The 17,622-nt window shown below is 35.0% G+C and overlaps 1 protein-coding gene across 1 annotated transcript in view; it reads right to left on the bottom strand.

Moving 5' to 3' along the window:
- Positions 1–17,622, bottom strand: part of LOC149532224 (ARM repeat superfamily protein) — a 298,977-nt gene that overhangs the window by 153,849 nt on the left and 127,506 nt on the right. Inside the window, exon 16 of the mRNA XM_089808702.1 lies at positions 11,693–11,944. Coding sequence (XP_089664828.1) covers positions 11,693–11,944 — 252 coding nt within the window. The remainder of the gene's footprint in view (positions 1–11,692; positions 11,945–17,622) is intronic.

Here is a 17,622-nt window from a genome sequence, read left to right as displayed (position 1 = left end):
GAAAGTTATGTTTGTAGGTGAGGAGTGGACAAATTCATTATATGCAAAGCTCAATGCAACAGTTTTGGTGGTTGATCGGGTTTTTTATAAGAGTGTCTTTTGGAAACCCGCCAAGGAGATTGTGGAGGTAATTTTCCTTTTTGTGCTCATTTCCATTTCATTTCACTATTTTCGTTAAAGTTTTCAACACTTGTTTATGATTATTGACATTCACATTGTTTATTTTTATACAGAAAACTTAGAACTTAATGTTTTGTGAGTCACAATGATTATAGTTCATAGAGCCTCTTCTTATTATTCTACGGATTGTTGATGAAGAGAATCCCTTAATGGGTTACATTTATGAAGGCATCGATAGTGCAAAATAGGCCATTCGAATTTTTTATGCAGGGAATCGTGAAAAATATGGTCCCATATGGGATGTCATTGATAAGCAATGGCACAATCTAACTTCATAGGCCTATACATGTAGCTACCCACTTTCTTAATCCAACATACCAATTCAGCCCAGGTTTTAAGGTTGATGAAGAGGTGTTGAATAGCCTCTATGATGTTATAGAGAGCATGTCACCTAATCCAACCGTTGGAACAATTATAGTCCATGAGATAGAGGTGGATAAGGAAGAACTAGAAGACCTATTTTCGCAGGACTTATGCAAGAAAAACTAGACAGAATTGATGCCTAGTAAAAATATATGATTCCAAATTCTAAATTCTATTTTAGTACCACTTTAGAGTCCAAAATATAGATTGATAAAGTCAAATTTATAGAACTAATTTAAAATTTTCTTGTTTCAGATGCATGGTGGGAGATGTTTGGCAGTAAGGTGCCAAGTTTATAGAAGATTGCAATTCGTATCTTGAGCCAACCATCTAGTGCTTCAGGATGTGAAAGCAATTGGAGTATGTTTGAGCATATACACTAGAAGAGGTGCAACAGGTTGACAAAAAAAATATTGAATGATCTTGTTTTTGTTCACTACAACCTTCGCTTCTGCCACAAACAAATTTTGGTCACTAACATGTCTCCCATTGTATTAGAGAAGGTTGATATACAAGCAGAGTGGAACACAAAGGTTGATGAACCTGTCTTCAGTGATGAAGACTTGGAGTGGATTGATCTGGTGGATCAAGAGGCAAAGGCAGTGGTGATGGTAGTGGAGGAGGCTAGAGCACGAGGAGACCTAATGCAGGACCCTAAGGCCAAGATTGAAGGCTCTGACTCTGATGATGACTATGGGGATGAGTATGAGGATGAGGAGGATGATCATTTCACTGAGGATCAACCGCGAACACAAGGAGAGAGGATGGCTCTAGAGGCTTCTGTGACGTATCTTTGGCATACTCGTAGGAAGACATAGGCTACTATGAGCCTTTCTTTTGATATATGTTTTGAATTTTTAATTCCATGGATTGCATATTCGATGGATATTGTAGACATTTGACAGTTACACTATATTTCAGATTTCTATTATGTTATTCAGTTAACTTTATGTAATTTCTTTTAAAAATTCACATTTATACTTATGTGATCTATGAAAAGTTGTATATCGATACAAAGTAGCTTCTATTTATCTCAATTAATGTGTATTTGATGTTAATTGGCTAAAAGATGCATGAAAAAAACTTAAAATCCATAAAAAAACTTAGAATTTCATGGTTTTTTTAATTTGCCAAGATCGAGTCTAAGTTGAGTCCGAGGTTGGTAACACTGGCCCACTTAAATCCTTGGCCAAAGTAGGTTAGTGGCATGATTGTTGTTGTGATCACTACAGGTCAGAGTGCTAGCAGATAGAAGATAGGTTAATGGAAGGTGTTCACAACCTCGTCAGCAAACTAGCCGACACTCTTAACACCAAGATGCTTAGTGGCAGGATAGTGATGTCCCAAGCCTAATCCCAGGGTAGGAAGGGCTTTTCTCAGTAGAGATTGTGTGTGGATAATTAAGGGTCCACGGTTGGGAGGTTAAGCCCATGGAAACGCTTCTCTCTTCAAGATGCCAAGGCTTGCACAATACAGGGACATTATCTGCATTTTCTCAAGTACTTATTTCATGTTTCTACATTTTTTTGGTATTTTAGTCATGTATTTAAATTTTGTTATTTCTATATATTAGATATGATGATTCAGTTACATTGATTAACCGTGAGATGGAAATGCAATACATGTAGTAGTTTTAATTGTATTTCATGTGAACCTTGATTAGGAATGTTAGTTTTTTTTTTTTCACTTTTATGAATTGTAAGTTATAGTTAAGTTCACAAATCCCCTTCTAGTGAATGTGTAGAGTACCTAATTTAATTGTCACTCCCTTCCTTCAATTATGACTATAATGGCTTTACATTTAATTAATAGTTTAATTGGCAGCTGGAATTTAGCATCTTACAATAAGGATACTGCAAATGCAGGGCTGGTTGGTGTTCCTTTCTCGACTCTTGATCTTGAAGAATCTAATAGTTCTGATGATGATGAGATTGTTGACCTCCCAAGGAATGATTAGAGGCCTACTTCTGCACTTGTTTTGATATATGAACATTGAATATCATATTGATATTACGTTGCTCAATGTAATCTTAATGATGACTGATGAGATACTCATATTTTGAAATTTTGATATCTATGACTATTATTATTTGTTGATTTGAGTATTTAAAATTCTACTATTCAAAGTTCAATGTTCAATGTTCAATGTTCAATCACAATACAATATTCAAATATTTAAATTTTAGAAAATTAGCATTTTTAATTTTACATCTTAATGTTTTATATTGTTATACATCTTTCCATAACTAGCATTTTAAGCACCACATCAAAACACTGGCCAATCAAATTCATGCATACAAACAGGGTTTGGCGACCTATCCTCCTCTTAAATACAAAAAACCCAAGAGTCCATTATCAACAGTAATTTACAATTACCTACACAGCAAAGCAAAATTAGGCTTATAAATAAAAATAAAAAAACATGTAGAAATTAAGTGCATATGTGAAAACAAAGAATAGACATTGGGTGATAAACCAACACTTCTCAACTCCAATGGTCACGCCCCTGTCCATGAACAAAGCCACGCCCACAACCACGACAACCTTGTCCTTTGCCAACTCCCTAAGATGGTTTTTGTGTCCAGTAGTCTACCAATTTGAACTTGAATTAGCTCTTTTCCATATGTTCCTTGGGTAAATTGATGGTCACCACTAGTTCCATAATCTACTATATAGCCCCAATACTTTTGGCTTCTACCTTCTGCTTAAAATTGTTTTCCAATGCCATCTAAACAAGAAACAGATGCACATGTCAAGGACACCTAGGCATTTCAGTCCAATCCAATCCCCTTTGGCCACAACAAAGCCATGGAGAGGTTCTGCCAACGTCAATATTTCATCAAGTCTAACATCCATTTTGCACAAACACAACACTCAACACCCCTTTTTACTTTGGCTTGAGAACCAGATTTCAACCCGTGGGCAGAAAACATTGAAGAGATGTTTGTATTGGACTTGTACTTGATTTTTGCCACAAAATCAATACTAAACATAGCTCGCAATACTTGAGTAAGAATGGATCATTGGCTGCAAGTACTTCTCAACATTTCCCCTAAAATTGGTCCCCAAAACAACATTTTTCGTTTGGTGGTTTTGAAGCTGAAATTTGCTTCCATTTTGTAGTAATCAACTTATCATGTTCAAAAGACAAAACCAAACTTGAAACACACATAGATATCAAAAAGAGAAAGAACTATCTCAACCCACATATAAGTACTACCCTACAATAAATTCCTTGTCAAATAATTAATGCAAAACTCTATTTCATGGGAGATGTCAGCCTAAATCAACCATAGTGTACCAACATACAAATTCGTCATGACCACCTTTTATTTGCTACACCAAAACCTCTGCTAGATTATAGCCAAATTTGTTTGCCAAGGACACTGCCAATTTTGACAAGGAGTCTACTAAGTAATTTTGCTCCCTAAAGGTGTGGGACACATTGAAATTTATAAAAAAAAGATTATTGCAAATAACACTGATCACTTTAGTGAAGTGCAACACCTGTGGATGCTCGTTCATAGTAGCCTTCGTTGTCACTTGTGAATCACCCTCCAAATATAATTACTCTACTCATAATTTGGATGCTAGATCAACAACGAATAAGGTTGCTTGAGCTTCAACATCATTATGTGTTCCCTTTGCAAGCTTTTTTGTTTATATTACAAGGATGTTACCATCCTTGTTCTGGGCCACACACCTTGCACCTAAAGGGCCTGGATCGCCCTTAGATGCCCCATCAGAATTTATCTTTATCCATGGACTATCTATCTAACTCCATCTAACCTCACTCCCACTAGAGCATATAGGATGTCTTATGAGGTTCTCACACCATCACCCCAAATTCTTTGGGAACCCCTTTTTTTTCGCCTCGGCAAATTTTTCGGTTGTCCAAAATTTTTGAGTTTTGAAAATTTCATGCCTTGGCACCTTCAAGACAAATATGGGGAGGCTTAGCTTATTTTCACCCGGTTTCAACTTGATTTTCCAAAGCAACCAATTTCATCCTTAGGCCGAACAAAATTTTAAAGAGCACTATTTGGTAGGATAAAATTGTAAATTTGTACTTAGACGTTTTCCTTTAAAAATCTGGATATAATTGTGTAAATTTGAATAATCTTTCAAAAGAGAAAAAATTTGTTAGACTTAACTTTTGGAAAATCTCAAATTTTTCTTTGGTGAAAATTTTAATTTTGTTCAAATTAGGCTAAATTGCAAAAATTCATTTTTGGCTCTAGAAGCAATTTTATTTTATTTTTGTCAAAAAATTTATAATTTTCTTAGCAAAATTGATTTGGAGAAAAATTGCAAAAAATTGGCTTTAATAGATTGAAATTGCCTTGAAAACTTTTTGCCTTTAATGAAATTGGTAATTTAATATTGAAAAATGGCTTTTGGTTAGCCAAAATCCAATTTTAATGACGTATTAATTACTGAATCCTCATTAAATGAAAATATTTAACATCTCCAAGGCACCATTTAATTTTTTTTTGCAATTTAGAACTAATTGGCAATTTTAAAAGGCAATTTTCATTTTAGCAAAATTAATATTTAGCTAAGTATTTAATTGTGGGCCATAATTTTGCATTAATTATTGTTTTTCTTGCTCCCAAGGTCCAAGTCGGCTAGCTTGGAGAGAGTAAGAAAGTTGGGTATAAGAGGAGGCCTCTCTCCCATTTCTTCCTCACTTCTCACTTCTCCTTCTCAAAGCATTGGCGATTTTGTAAGAGCAGATCTGCACTCTTCTTGCTTGGCGAAATTTGTGGGAGCCAAAATTTGTGGGAGATAAAATCCTGATTTTTGCAAGAGGCTGCAATTTTTGCCCTAGGTTGGGTAATTTTATTTGGAGGTGAATTGCATGATAAATTTCTGATTTGCAAGGGATTTGAAGTTCTTAAGGTCAAGTCCTAATTCCGAAAAGTCGCTGTAAAATTATTGGTTAAGGTGAATTTTCATCATCTAGAGTTGCAAGGGGTCCTTAAGCTGACATCTTTCTTTTGTTCTAGTCTTAGGATTGTTTTCCTTGGTTCTACTTGCCTTCTAGTCCACCACTCTACCATCCCGTAATAGGGCGACAAGCATGGAGGATGTTAGTGCAAGTAAGAGTCTCAAGCAGACAAGACTAAGATAGACAAAGAGGATATGATGCCCAAAACACCCTTCTTCTTGAAAATGAGGTGAATAACCAATACCAATGGCGGTACAATAAAAAGATATACAAAAGGCAGTTACACATCACAGCCCAAGCATCGACACTTCCATTATGACCATGATGAGCGACGTTAGGGTGGCGCTTGATTTTGAGGATATCAGAGAAGAGGATATCAATGAGATAGATTTTGGATCGAGGTTGGATGAGTTGGGAAAGGTTGCTATCAAGAAAATGCATTTGGGCACCCTTTCCTCTCTCAATGCTCTTATTGGATTTGCGAAAGAATATGAGAAGGATCACGAAATGATAGTACAATCAGCAAGCGGTGTGGCAAAGTCAGCAAAACTCAGGGTGAAGCACACACCTTGTCCTCCTATGGAAGAAGTTAACCAAAGGCTAGCTAAGTTCACTGCCTTAGCTAAGAAGATGAAAGACAAGGGAAGAGTTATATTAGAAGATCATTTGATGTAAGCTCAAGTGGCAATTTTCCTTTCTTCTAGAATAGAACAAGTGTCTATTTCTGATTGGCCACCATTTTGGTGCCTTCTCATTGGTTGCCACGTTTTGCACTTTTTTCATTGGTCCATTGATGAGGTGGCAGCTTCTCATTGGCCGATGGGGTGGCAACCCTAATTAGGGTTTTGCGGATCCAATCTGGATCGCTGATCTTGTTTTGATCTCCACCGTCCGTTGTATTTTTGGCCCCTATAAAAGGCCATTTGCTCTCATTTGTAAAGTGTTGGAGAAATTGTTACAAAGATAATACCAAAATTGCTCTCTTTTTCATTGTTGCGATTTGCATGTTGATTAAGAACATTGGGTGTTATTGCATGTTTTCTACTTCCACTTACTTAGATTTCCTTTCAAGTTGTTGAAGCAAATCGCATTTGAAGTTGTTTAAGTAAAGTTAAAGTAGATGGATAGTTGTATGGTAGCATTGGTAAATGTTTGATAGGGGTCAATACTAGGCCACTAGCATCCTAGCGGCTAGTTGGGAAGCTTTGTGTGGCAAACTAGTTTATTATTCCTTCGAATCATTGCACCTGTGGAAGTGAGGCCCCTGGTTAGCTCTCATTAGGTTCGATCCCCATCCATTTGCTAACCTTCCATTCATAGGAGTAAGAGTAGAATAGTGAGTAGCTAGGTAGTCGAAGTTTAGAGAGAGAAGTTAAAGAATTAAGCCGAATATCAGAACTCACCCATTCACCTTCCACCACCACCTCTTTCATCAACATCATCATCGGCAGACACAACCTCCATCATCACTACCATCAACATTATCTATCACCCGCACATTTCACAAACCGAGCCACCATCACCTTCATCCCACCAAAGTCCAAGTCATCCTCGAAAGAATAGCGTAAGGCCGCCTACGTGATTATCAGCAAATCACATCGATAAAACTGAGCGAGTATCCAACAGTGTAAGGAATATTGGAGTTATACTCATGTCCTATGAGCAATAACTTTTCAAGAGAGGAGTTGCATGTTTGATATCCCATATTGAATAGTCAAATCCTAATATGTTATGTAAGTGATACAAAACTCGCATCAAAAGGATGAATCCTCAAGTGCCCACTAATGGGCTATTTGATACCAATATTAGGTAGAAAGTATGTTGGTGATTATTATTGGGACAGTGTATTATAGAGATTAAAATTATAATTAGTGGTTATATATATAATGCTAAGTTGTTGATTCGAGTTCAAGGATGGATCCGAGTTCGAGTTCGGGTACGTGGGTGGGTTCGTGAATAAATGTGTGCGCGTATATGTGTGTGTGTGTGCACACACGCATTATATATACAAAAAAATAAGAGAAACGTGCATAATTGCAAAACTAAGTCATTGCATAGTATGAATATGTGTTGCTTGCTCATTGATCAATGTCAAATGTTAGCGATTAACATTAAATACTCACTCATTAATCTATCTTCATGATTGTAAAGAAAATCATACATTGAATTACTAAATTGCAAAGTGAAATTGCACAACATAGACCAGTTCATCAAATAATAAAGTTTGAAATGTAATGATAAATAACAAAGTGTTTTGTAGTTTATCAATGATTATAGCATCAAATGCCCTTCAAGGGTCAAATGGGTCATCAAAGAATTAGGGATTAATGGCTTCATCCACATCTCAACTATATCTAGATCCTCATCATTGGAATCCAAACTGGTTCCACTACTCCCAGATGTTGCTATATCATCCTCTTCCTCAAAATGAGAGAATAGATGAGTGAAATATTTTTTATTAGGTCCCTTTTAGGGTTACATAAAAATAATATTAAAAAACATCTTTAAAATTGTTTTATTTCACATCTTGGACCCTAATGCCTTGGGTTCTCCCGAGTTCGTTGTGGGTTCGCCCGGGTTCACTCCAACACGAACTTGAACAAACCCACAATCCAAAATAAGGACCCTGGCCGGACCCGCAGTGAACCCAAACACAAATCCAGACCTGCACAGACACAGACCCGAATCCAGGCAGCAAGGGACGAACTTGGAAATGTAGATATAATGTGAATTTTACAATATAATAATGATAGGTATATTGTTGGTGTAGTGATTTAATGTAAAATGTATGTATAAAATGTTATTTATATTTTCTAAAGGTTATAACTAATCATGGTAAGGAAAGTGTAGTAGTCATTATTGGGAGAACAATGATGAGGCCATCTTCTAAGCATGCCACCTCATGGTTGTGACAAAGGATCCCCATGGGGCCAATAGGGGATAAAATGGATTGCCATTGGGCTTAGAAGGATATACTTTTGAGGCACATTATTGTGAATATTCCTCATAGACCCTACCATGATGAATGGGTGTTCAATCATTAGAAGCAAGTTGGGAATGACAAGATGAAGGAGAACAATGATAGGACACTGCACAAGGTAACCCACTTCATTTGTATGGCAAGGGCAATGTGAGGCCAAGAAGGCATAATATATCCAATCTAGGGCCTAGGGTAGGAGGTTTTTGGAGCATCTCATCAAACCACCCTACCTTATCACTTCTATGGTTAGGTCATCTTCAACAATATATATAATTGATTTACATACTTATATATGCCATTTATAATTCTAAGAATTCTAGCTATGGCATTATGATTGTGCATTGGAGTTTGAGGCATAAGGTTATTATTGTGATCCTTGTAGGCTAATTATTGTGAATAGAGGGTCTTCTGAGGCAAAGGCTTGGTTAATTGAGGGTCTTGTCTTCTTCACAATTCAGTACATTCCAATTTAGTCTCTGTTGACTCAAATTGGACTTTGTTTGGGCTTAGTTTCATGCACCAACTATTTATGGCAAGTCTAGTGCTAGTTGAGAGGGACCCTTTCTATTTTAGGAAAGTGCATTTGGTCACATGGGGAAATAATAGGTGGGACTCTTATTTCAGACGACATACTTAAAGGATAAGTATTTTGGAAGTTATTATTACCTTAGTGGCCAAATTATTATTAAATGATTAAATAGCTTATTATAAAGTTATAATTTCACTTAAGTTGAGGGCTAAGTTGTCATTGGAAGGGGCCATTTATTTGATTAATTCATGTAAGCCTATGCCAAGGAATTTATTAAAGTTTTGGAGTTAATTGTTATCATTTTATATTATTACAAATTCAAATATGCAATCAAAAGAAAAGTTTGCATTTAAGTTAAAGTGTATGGAAGAAGCTATTGGCCGTTGGTGTGTTGAAGAAGATTTTGGCTTTAATTGTTATAAAAGCAAGCCTCTAGCTTTGATTTTATTCATCTCTTATCATTTGCATTTTATGACTTTGTGAATTTCACGAGAGTTTCAACATTGGCTGAAGAAAACGACTGATTCCTCCATTTTGTTGGCAATTTGAGCTGTTGAAATACATGTGAAATTGTGTTCTGGGTTTGAAAATTAACTCTGCATATTGGGTTTCACAAATTGGTCTTGAAGAATACTAATTTGATCAAATTATTTGCTGTCATTTGCTACTAGTTTGGATGACCATTTCTGGCCTTCGTTTCTGTTCAAAATACTGTTACTTCTAAGGTGTTTATGAGCTACAATTTGGAGTTTTGATCTGCTATTGGATTCTACACTGAGCAGCCAGTTTTGTGAAGATGACATGAGGTTTATGAGGAGCAGCATCTGCATTTACTGAGCTGTGTTTGAGGGATTTGAGCCTGCACATTGCATCTGTCGGCAACATCAATTTTTTGGATGTCTTATTCTGAATTGGCGTAGGAATTTACATCAATCTACTGCAATATTTATATCGGACGCCTGGACATATCCAGATACCATAAATTTCTTACTTGCTTTGAGTTTTGGTTGTAATAATTGCCTCCAATATAATTGCAATTGAAATCTATGTTGGCAACCATTATCAATTGTTTCATTTCATGTTATTTGTAAAGCATTTCTATATATTCAGAAAAACACAATCTGAAAATAAAGTACAGCAAGATAAAGCTTGCACGCAAAGTGTTTGATGAAATGTCAAACATCTAGATAGTAAAGAAAATAGGCGTTTGTGAACCAGCAGGGGTTATTACAGTGGTATCAAAGCTTGCATGATAAGTGTTTGATAAAGTGTCAAACCACTTGAATTGAAGGTAGAACCATTTGAGGTTCTTTACAAAAACCCTAACCCTAATCTTGTGCAATTATGATTTAGAGGGAAAAATTAGAGCAAAATAGAAAAGGAACATTACATGCTTGCTCCATATGCTAACATTGCTAAATTAGGTAATATGTATAGCTTCATATATTTTTTATTGGTAAAACATAAGTTGTAGGACCTCCATCCCTTAATTGTAAACTATTCCGAATCGGTAAGGAAATCTGCCATTTCACATTCAAAGAAAATGTGAAGAAACCATTACCATTTAACTGCCATCTCAATTCAGAAAGCTAGAAAATCCAGTAAATCTTCCCGACCTCTGCATCAAACAAGAGGTAAACATCTATAAGACTTTTCTTGGACACGATAGACCTTATATAAAATTTAGCAGCATCAAAATCAAAGTTGGTAGTAGCAGAAAAATTATTCTCAAAGGCCTTATCTTTACTAGGAATACCATTGCAGTCTTGCACTCCTTTCTCCATGGTTGCCGCCTCCTACATCAACTAGCATTTTGAGTGAAACCTTCTTAAGAATGGGGTGGGTTTCAGGTCCCATAGCGTAAGGTTTCCCTCCTACCTAATCACTCTTCAATATCTGAATGAGAAAATTTCCTTAATGATTTTAAGTTTATTTTGATTGACGTTAACTCAAGAATGGCTATGGGCAGGTCAGCTGCATTGTTTATGGGTTTTTATCTCTAGATTCCATTACTCTATGCCTAAAGCCATCACAGTCGTTTTGGCCCACAGTAATGAAATGAAAATACTAAAATACCAATTAAACTTTAATATTATGTGTTAGGTTTCAACGATGGATATGATGATTCCCTTACCAATGCTATCATATGAATATTCGCAATTTTCTGTGTTTTGAATTTCTTCAATAGCTGTCCTATTGGCATCTCCCCAAAATTGCTCCCTCCTGTACCCATCCCTGAAATGCATTCCCCTGTCCCCTACTGTTCTCATCCCAGAAATTTAAGGTAACAAAGACCTGTTAAATTATTTTTCTGCTTCTTGTGGCAAAAAGCATTCAAGCTCATAAAATTCAACAGAATATATGTTTTTTATTTACAGAGATTTATGAAATCTGTGACTTCTAATCAAATAGGCAAACAATTGTAAAGCCCTTGATTATATACTTCAGTTGGAAATAAAATTCATTTAATATGAATCAATTGAAAGCTAAAGATAAGCCTACTATAGATGTAATCTTTGACACGAGTTGAATCTAAAATTATAATGTTGACTTTAAAATTATAATGTTGCAGTTAGTCCTGTATATAACTAGTTCACTTTCTGCTGGTTGCTGTTTAAAATAATCAAATTTAAGCTGATGAGTTATTACTGAATTATAACATTACATGGCAGATACAAAATAAGTATACCATTGGAGCAAAATGTACAAGGGCTGGTGGTAGATGCCTCTCCAATGCTTCTTTCCACTCACTACTGCCAGATCCTTTTCCAGAAGCACTGTGGTACACTTCTTTACCTTTATATCTACTTGTGGACTGTGTCACCAATCTCCTGGCTGGTCTTGGTAATACTGATGGTAAAGAGGAATTAAAGGATCCATTATCAAATAAGTCATCTGCACCTTTAAAACCAGAGACAACACGAAGCAATTCATCCAATACCTGAAAATGGCACTAAAACTAGTAAGAGGCGCTCTACAGATTAAGAAGCTATTAAAGTGACATCCATTTAACCTTTCATATTATATAGATTAAGATATCATTCGAGATACATTCAAAGAATTTCATTTCCTCAATAGTTTGTCTCTATGTGCAAGAAAATACATATGATACAATATACATCTTTCCTCCTTTCCACAAAAAGATTCAAATCGAAGTTACGAGAATGAGCTATAGAACGTAATTGCTTAAATCAGATATCAGCTCTAACAAACAAGAATTCAAACCCATAAAAAATTTTGCTTGAAGAAATGATATGCTAGACAACAGATATTTGAATGATTAAATAGATCACCATAAGTGATATGAAAGCTTACCCAAATTATATTAAAGAAACACAAATGTATATAGCAATCCTTTTATAAGTATTCTTCAAAAAAATTGTTGATCCGAAAAAGTTGATTTTACTAGCACAGATTAAACCATGCAAAACAAAAATGATTGCAACTTCCAAACATAATTAGGAATATCAAGTTACTGCATAAGTTGCATAAGCACAATGAGATAAACCAGCAGAAGATCTGTGGGACTAACAGTATCAACAAATACACTAACAACAGTAATTTCCAATAGGCAGAATTAGTATTAGCAGAGCTATAGTCAGATAAAGATCACTTGAACCATTGATGCATGCTCTTATTAAGAAAACAGTTCAATCAGATATTTATAAATAGATATATCTTCATTCATTAAGGAATTAACAGATCAGACATACGTATATGAAAAGCATGTGATCTGGACCTCAGACTCGTTCTTCCACTGGGCTAGTTAGATTGCTGTCCTGCTCCGGTCGATATCTCAATCAGGGTATTTGCCTTGGAAGTGGCACAATTACAAGAGTGATTGTACAGATGGAAGCCCCGCTAAACATCACTAGAGTGAAATCATTTCTCGATCATGCCAGTTACCACAGAAATTCATCGAAAACATTGCATTGATATCTTACACTGGATGTGTTGACCAGAATTGAAGGCCAACCGTTTACATAAGTGGAGGACCAAGAGAAGGCATTCAACAAACTTAAGATGTGGATGATAAATTCACCAATCCTTGCTTATCCCAATTGCAGTAAAGATTTCCACATAAATGTAGACGCTTCAAACTGTGGAACTGCACTTGCACAAGTGGGAACCCAGGGATTGGACCCTCCAATTTTCTTTGCCAATTGGTTGGTGTCAAAAGCAAAAAAGAATTAGTATACAACAGAGGGAGAAGTGCTTGAGATGGTGTATTTGGTGCAAAAGTTCGGACACTATCTATTGGCAACATCATTCACCTTCCACGTCGATCACTGACCATTAATGTACTTAGTAAACAAGCCCCTCATCCAAGGCCAGGTAAGTAGCTGACTTTTTCTGTTGTGAGAATTCACATTTACTATCATTGTTCGGCTAGGGAAAAGCCATGTCATTATTGATTAATCGTTGAGAATTATATGGCGCAAAGAATTATATGGCACAAACCACTTGAGGGAGTGAATGAAGACTTTTCAAATGACAATCTATTCCAAATTGCAACACTACCACCATGGTATGAGAGTATCGGGGATTATACGTCCACCTCTACCTTTCTAAAAGAGATGCCTCTAGGAGAAGAAAGGAAACTAGCTTTATAAAGTAAAAACTTCCAGCTTACTAATGGATTGTTATATAAAATGGGGTCTAACCATGTCATAAGGTGATGTGTCATGCATGAAGAGATACCAAGAGTATTAAAGGAAGCACATGTAGGACTAGATGCCACAGCTCAGAAAGTTCTATTGGCTCATTTCCAGTGGCCAGCAATACACACAAACACCCAAGAGTGAGTGATGGGATGGGATACATGCTGGAGAGTTGAAAAACCCTTCAAATGAGACTACATGCCATTGTCCCCATCATAGAAATAGGAACTTTTTGAGAGGTAGGATTTGGATTTCATTGTCCACTCAAGGTCAGCCAGTTAGACCGATGCACATATATTGTCATAACTATTCAGTATTTGACAAAATGGACAAAGGCAAGAGCACTCCTATGTGATATCCCCAAATTCAGAGGTCAAATTAATTAAATGACACAATATTTAAATAATAAATATAATATATAAATGATTAATAAATAGTAATAATATGATATAATATAATATAGTAATATATTATTAATGTAACAATAATATTTATATCTTTATAACTAAATAAAAATAAAATATATTTTTTGTGACCAATTATTAATAATAAATTGTTAAGACATTGATAATGTCTAAAATAATGCAATATTATATTATATATTGATAAATTAAAAAGTATACTTTAAATAATATAGATAAATAAACAAATATGATAATTCTATAAGGTAATCAATATTATTATTTCATAGCTAAATTCATAATTCGAATACAAATAATAGTAATATTGATATAGTGACAATGAAGACTACAATATTCATTAAAATAATAATATATAATAATCAAGCACATAAACTACAAGTAATATCCATCTTCTAACTGATTAGTGATGATCCTACACAAATTGAATTAGTCTATAATATCTATGAGATGAGATTATTAATTCATATATATAGCAAGAAGACCTGATAGTTCCGAAACTGTCAACCATCATGGATAGAACACCAAGAATTATGAGAACCCCTTTTTCTATTTGAAACTTATATATGCATTTCACAAAAGGTTGCAATCATACATAGAGGATGAGTGCCAAGATCAGAAGCTTGAGACTGGAGGGCAAACGTCACAGTGAAATTGAAGAGATGGAAGGTGAAGACATGCATAGGTCTGATCTCCTATGGACTGAGCAGAATAATACCCAGGAGCAAATGAATCTGATCCTGGACAACAATTACCAAACACAATGATCTTACTGAAATCAAGGAGAACTAGTGATCTGTTGGTGACAGATATTCATTGATGATAATAACATTTATCCCAAACAGTGATTAGACATATCTATTATAATCATCAAATTGACTAGATCTGTCATAGCCATTAATATTAATTATCAGAACTGTGATTAGTTACCTAAATGAAATGTTGTGTCCTCACTATGTGACACTTCCATCTCATATCACATGTATATAACAAGGATCGTATATCCAAAAATGATTATGGAGGAAGGAGGATTCTAATCAGCGAACAAACAGAAATAAGGCAAAAATATCAAAGACCAGAGAAGAAGAAACAAGATGTCAATACCGGTTTTCAGCAGATAGCCAGAACTTTAAATTGTGACTTCACATCGAAGATTCAATAATAGATATTGACAAGATATCTGCAGGAGTTATTATGGTCAATTAAAAGATCTTTGGATCAAGAACAACTCTTGCTTAGTACACTTCCAGATTAATACAAATTAAGGAAATATCAGAACCGGAAGAATTGATATATGCAAATATAGATTGGAACGAATAGAAATTGGAAAAGACTGAAGCGAAATAAGAAAGACAATTACAAACAACTTATTTCAATTACAAACAACTTATTACATGTGTGAATTGGCTTCATACAGTTGCATGTTATTGTCGTGCAAGCAAGATAAATATATATATATATCAAAATTCTATGAAACAAATTTGGACTGGGTATCTATTGGGGCTACAAGTAATAATCACGTATGAATGATAGCATGAAGTAAGAGCAGCACCTTGTATTGCTAGAGACAATATTATCATATCTCATTGCATATTTACATTGTCATATTGGATATAGTGAGTGATTATTGCAATTATATTGATTTACTTAAACAATCTCTGAACTACACAAGTAACCACAAAATATCAATTACTTGGACTTATCACAAATCGAATATTGCAAATTTGAGAATAATAGTGATTCTCCCATAATTACTAGCTACCTCAAGAAGGGGTCATGACATCCTAGATAACAAGAAGATTGGTATGAGAAGATTGATTTACAAACAAATTGTCACCAGATACAACCCCTTCTAAATTAATAGTGATTTGAGGACATTTTGTGAACAATGTCAATTGCTTAATGATGGCGGGTTTCCAATGTTTTGCAACCTATCAAATCCCTACTATTTCAGAGAAGATTGCAAGGTAGAATCGATGAGAAAAGTATTCGCCTCGATCATCCACAAGTTGTGCGACATTGAATAAGCGGACAAGGAGAAGTTGCCAATCATACCATGGACATATAGTAAGATGTACAGGATAACAAGAAGACACAACATTCCAATCATTACAATCAAGAAGCAGTTGTCCTAGCCAAGTCTATTGTTCAAAGCCTAAGAATTATCATAGAAAACTAACTTGAAGATATAAAGAGTTAAAAAGAACCACTCTTTGAATTAAATAAACTCGTTGAATAAGGGCGTTTCTTAGTAGGCAACCAAAGCTATGTAGAAATGAAGAAATATTGGCACAACAAGCCCTTGCAAAGAATGAATACAACAATTAGTTTTAAAATATAATAGTCATAACAAAATCAAACCAAGGTAATTCAAGGTAAGATGACACAGCTCCTTTAAAATCTGAGAAGTTTCTGATAGTAGAGTGATCGAATTAGAGAACCTGAATGGCATCTTGCTGAGAGGGTTAACAAATCAGAAGTAAAATCATATAAAGAGAGAATAGAGATTCCAGTTGCAATTAATATGGTGGACTACACAGAATAACATGTTCACTAGACTAGAGTAATGGGAGAATATCTTGCGCAAAAGATCGAAGGAATTGCAATATCAACAAAAAATCACATTTAGTCAATTGCATGGTTGGGCCACTAACTACACAATAAGATTATATGACAACTGCAAGATAATGCATGCTCCCTATTCAAGCAGGACAACCGGGTATGTAAGTTGTTAGATGGATGAAGATATTCCATAGGAAGAAAGCTATGAAATTACAGAAGGAGGAAGCAAGAAATAAGTATGGTCCAAGTCTATAGACGTAGAGGGACAAGGACTGGAACTGCAACCTGTACTAATAACGAAAAGCTTGATTGCAAAGAGATTAGGAGATATTGATGATGTGGTCGTGTATGCAAAACAAAGGCGGATATCACCATCCTAAACAAGCAATATTTGGTGAGTTGTTCATAATCTAGCCAATAACACTAGCCTAACAATACACAAGACACTATTACCTAGCACCAACAACTTGGAGGAAGATTTTTGGATGGTAGTCAAAAGTTATAAAAAGGTATGACATCACTTTCAAAAGTTTGAAAAAAAAAATGATTTAGAATATATGAGTACGTACTATGAAAACAAGTGTTCTAAACGACCATATCACTCATGTCTCTAGAGGGACAATAAGGAAATCAAGCAAAAAACTATATAAGGGCAAAAGAGATGATAAAAAAGGTGGATTGAAAATGAATAGGATAACCACAAAGTGAAGTCAAAAATGTTAAAAATGAAAGTTGGAGAATATGGAGTTGGCCAATAAAAAAATTATAAAGGTGGGTATTAAAAATTTAAAATATCAAGGCTGAAAAATATTAAACTAAAAGGGAAATCATGAAGGAGGAAACAAAATGTTAAAAATATCGGATTTAACCAATATTAAGATATTCAAATGGAAAATTATTAAACTACCAAAGCCAAAAGATAGGAGTGCTAAGCTAATGAGTGTTAAAAAGAGGGAAAAAGAGGTAAATATTGATAG

This window comes from Cupressus sempervirens, chromosome 11 (assembly GCF_028749045.1).
Source record: "Cupressus sempervirens isolate cs-2001-9-10 chromosome 11, ASM2874904v1, whole genome shotgun sequence".
In the NCBI taxonomy this organism is placed as follows: Eukaryota; Viridiplantae; Streptophyta; class Pinopsida; order Cupressales; family Cupressaceae; genus Cupressus; species Cupressus sempervirens.
Note: the sequence above shows the minus strand (reverse complement) of the source record. Positions and strands in the feature narration are given on the sequence as shown.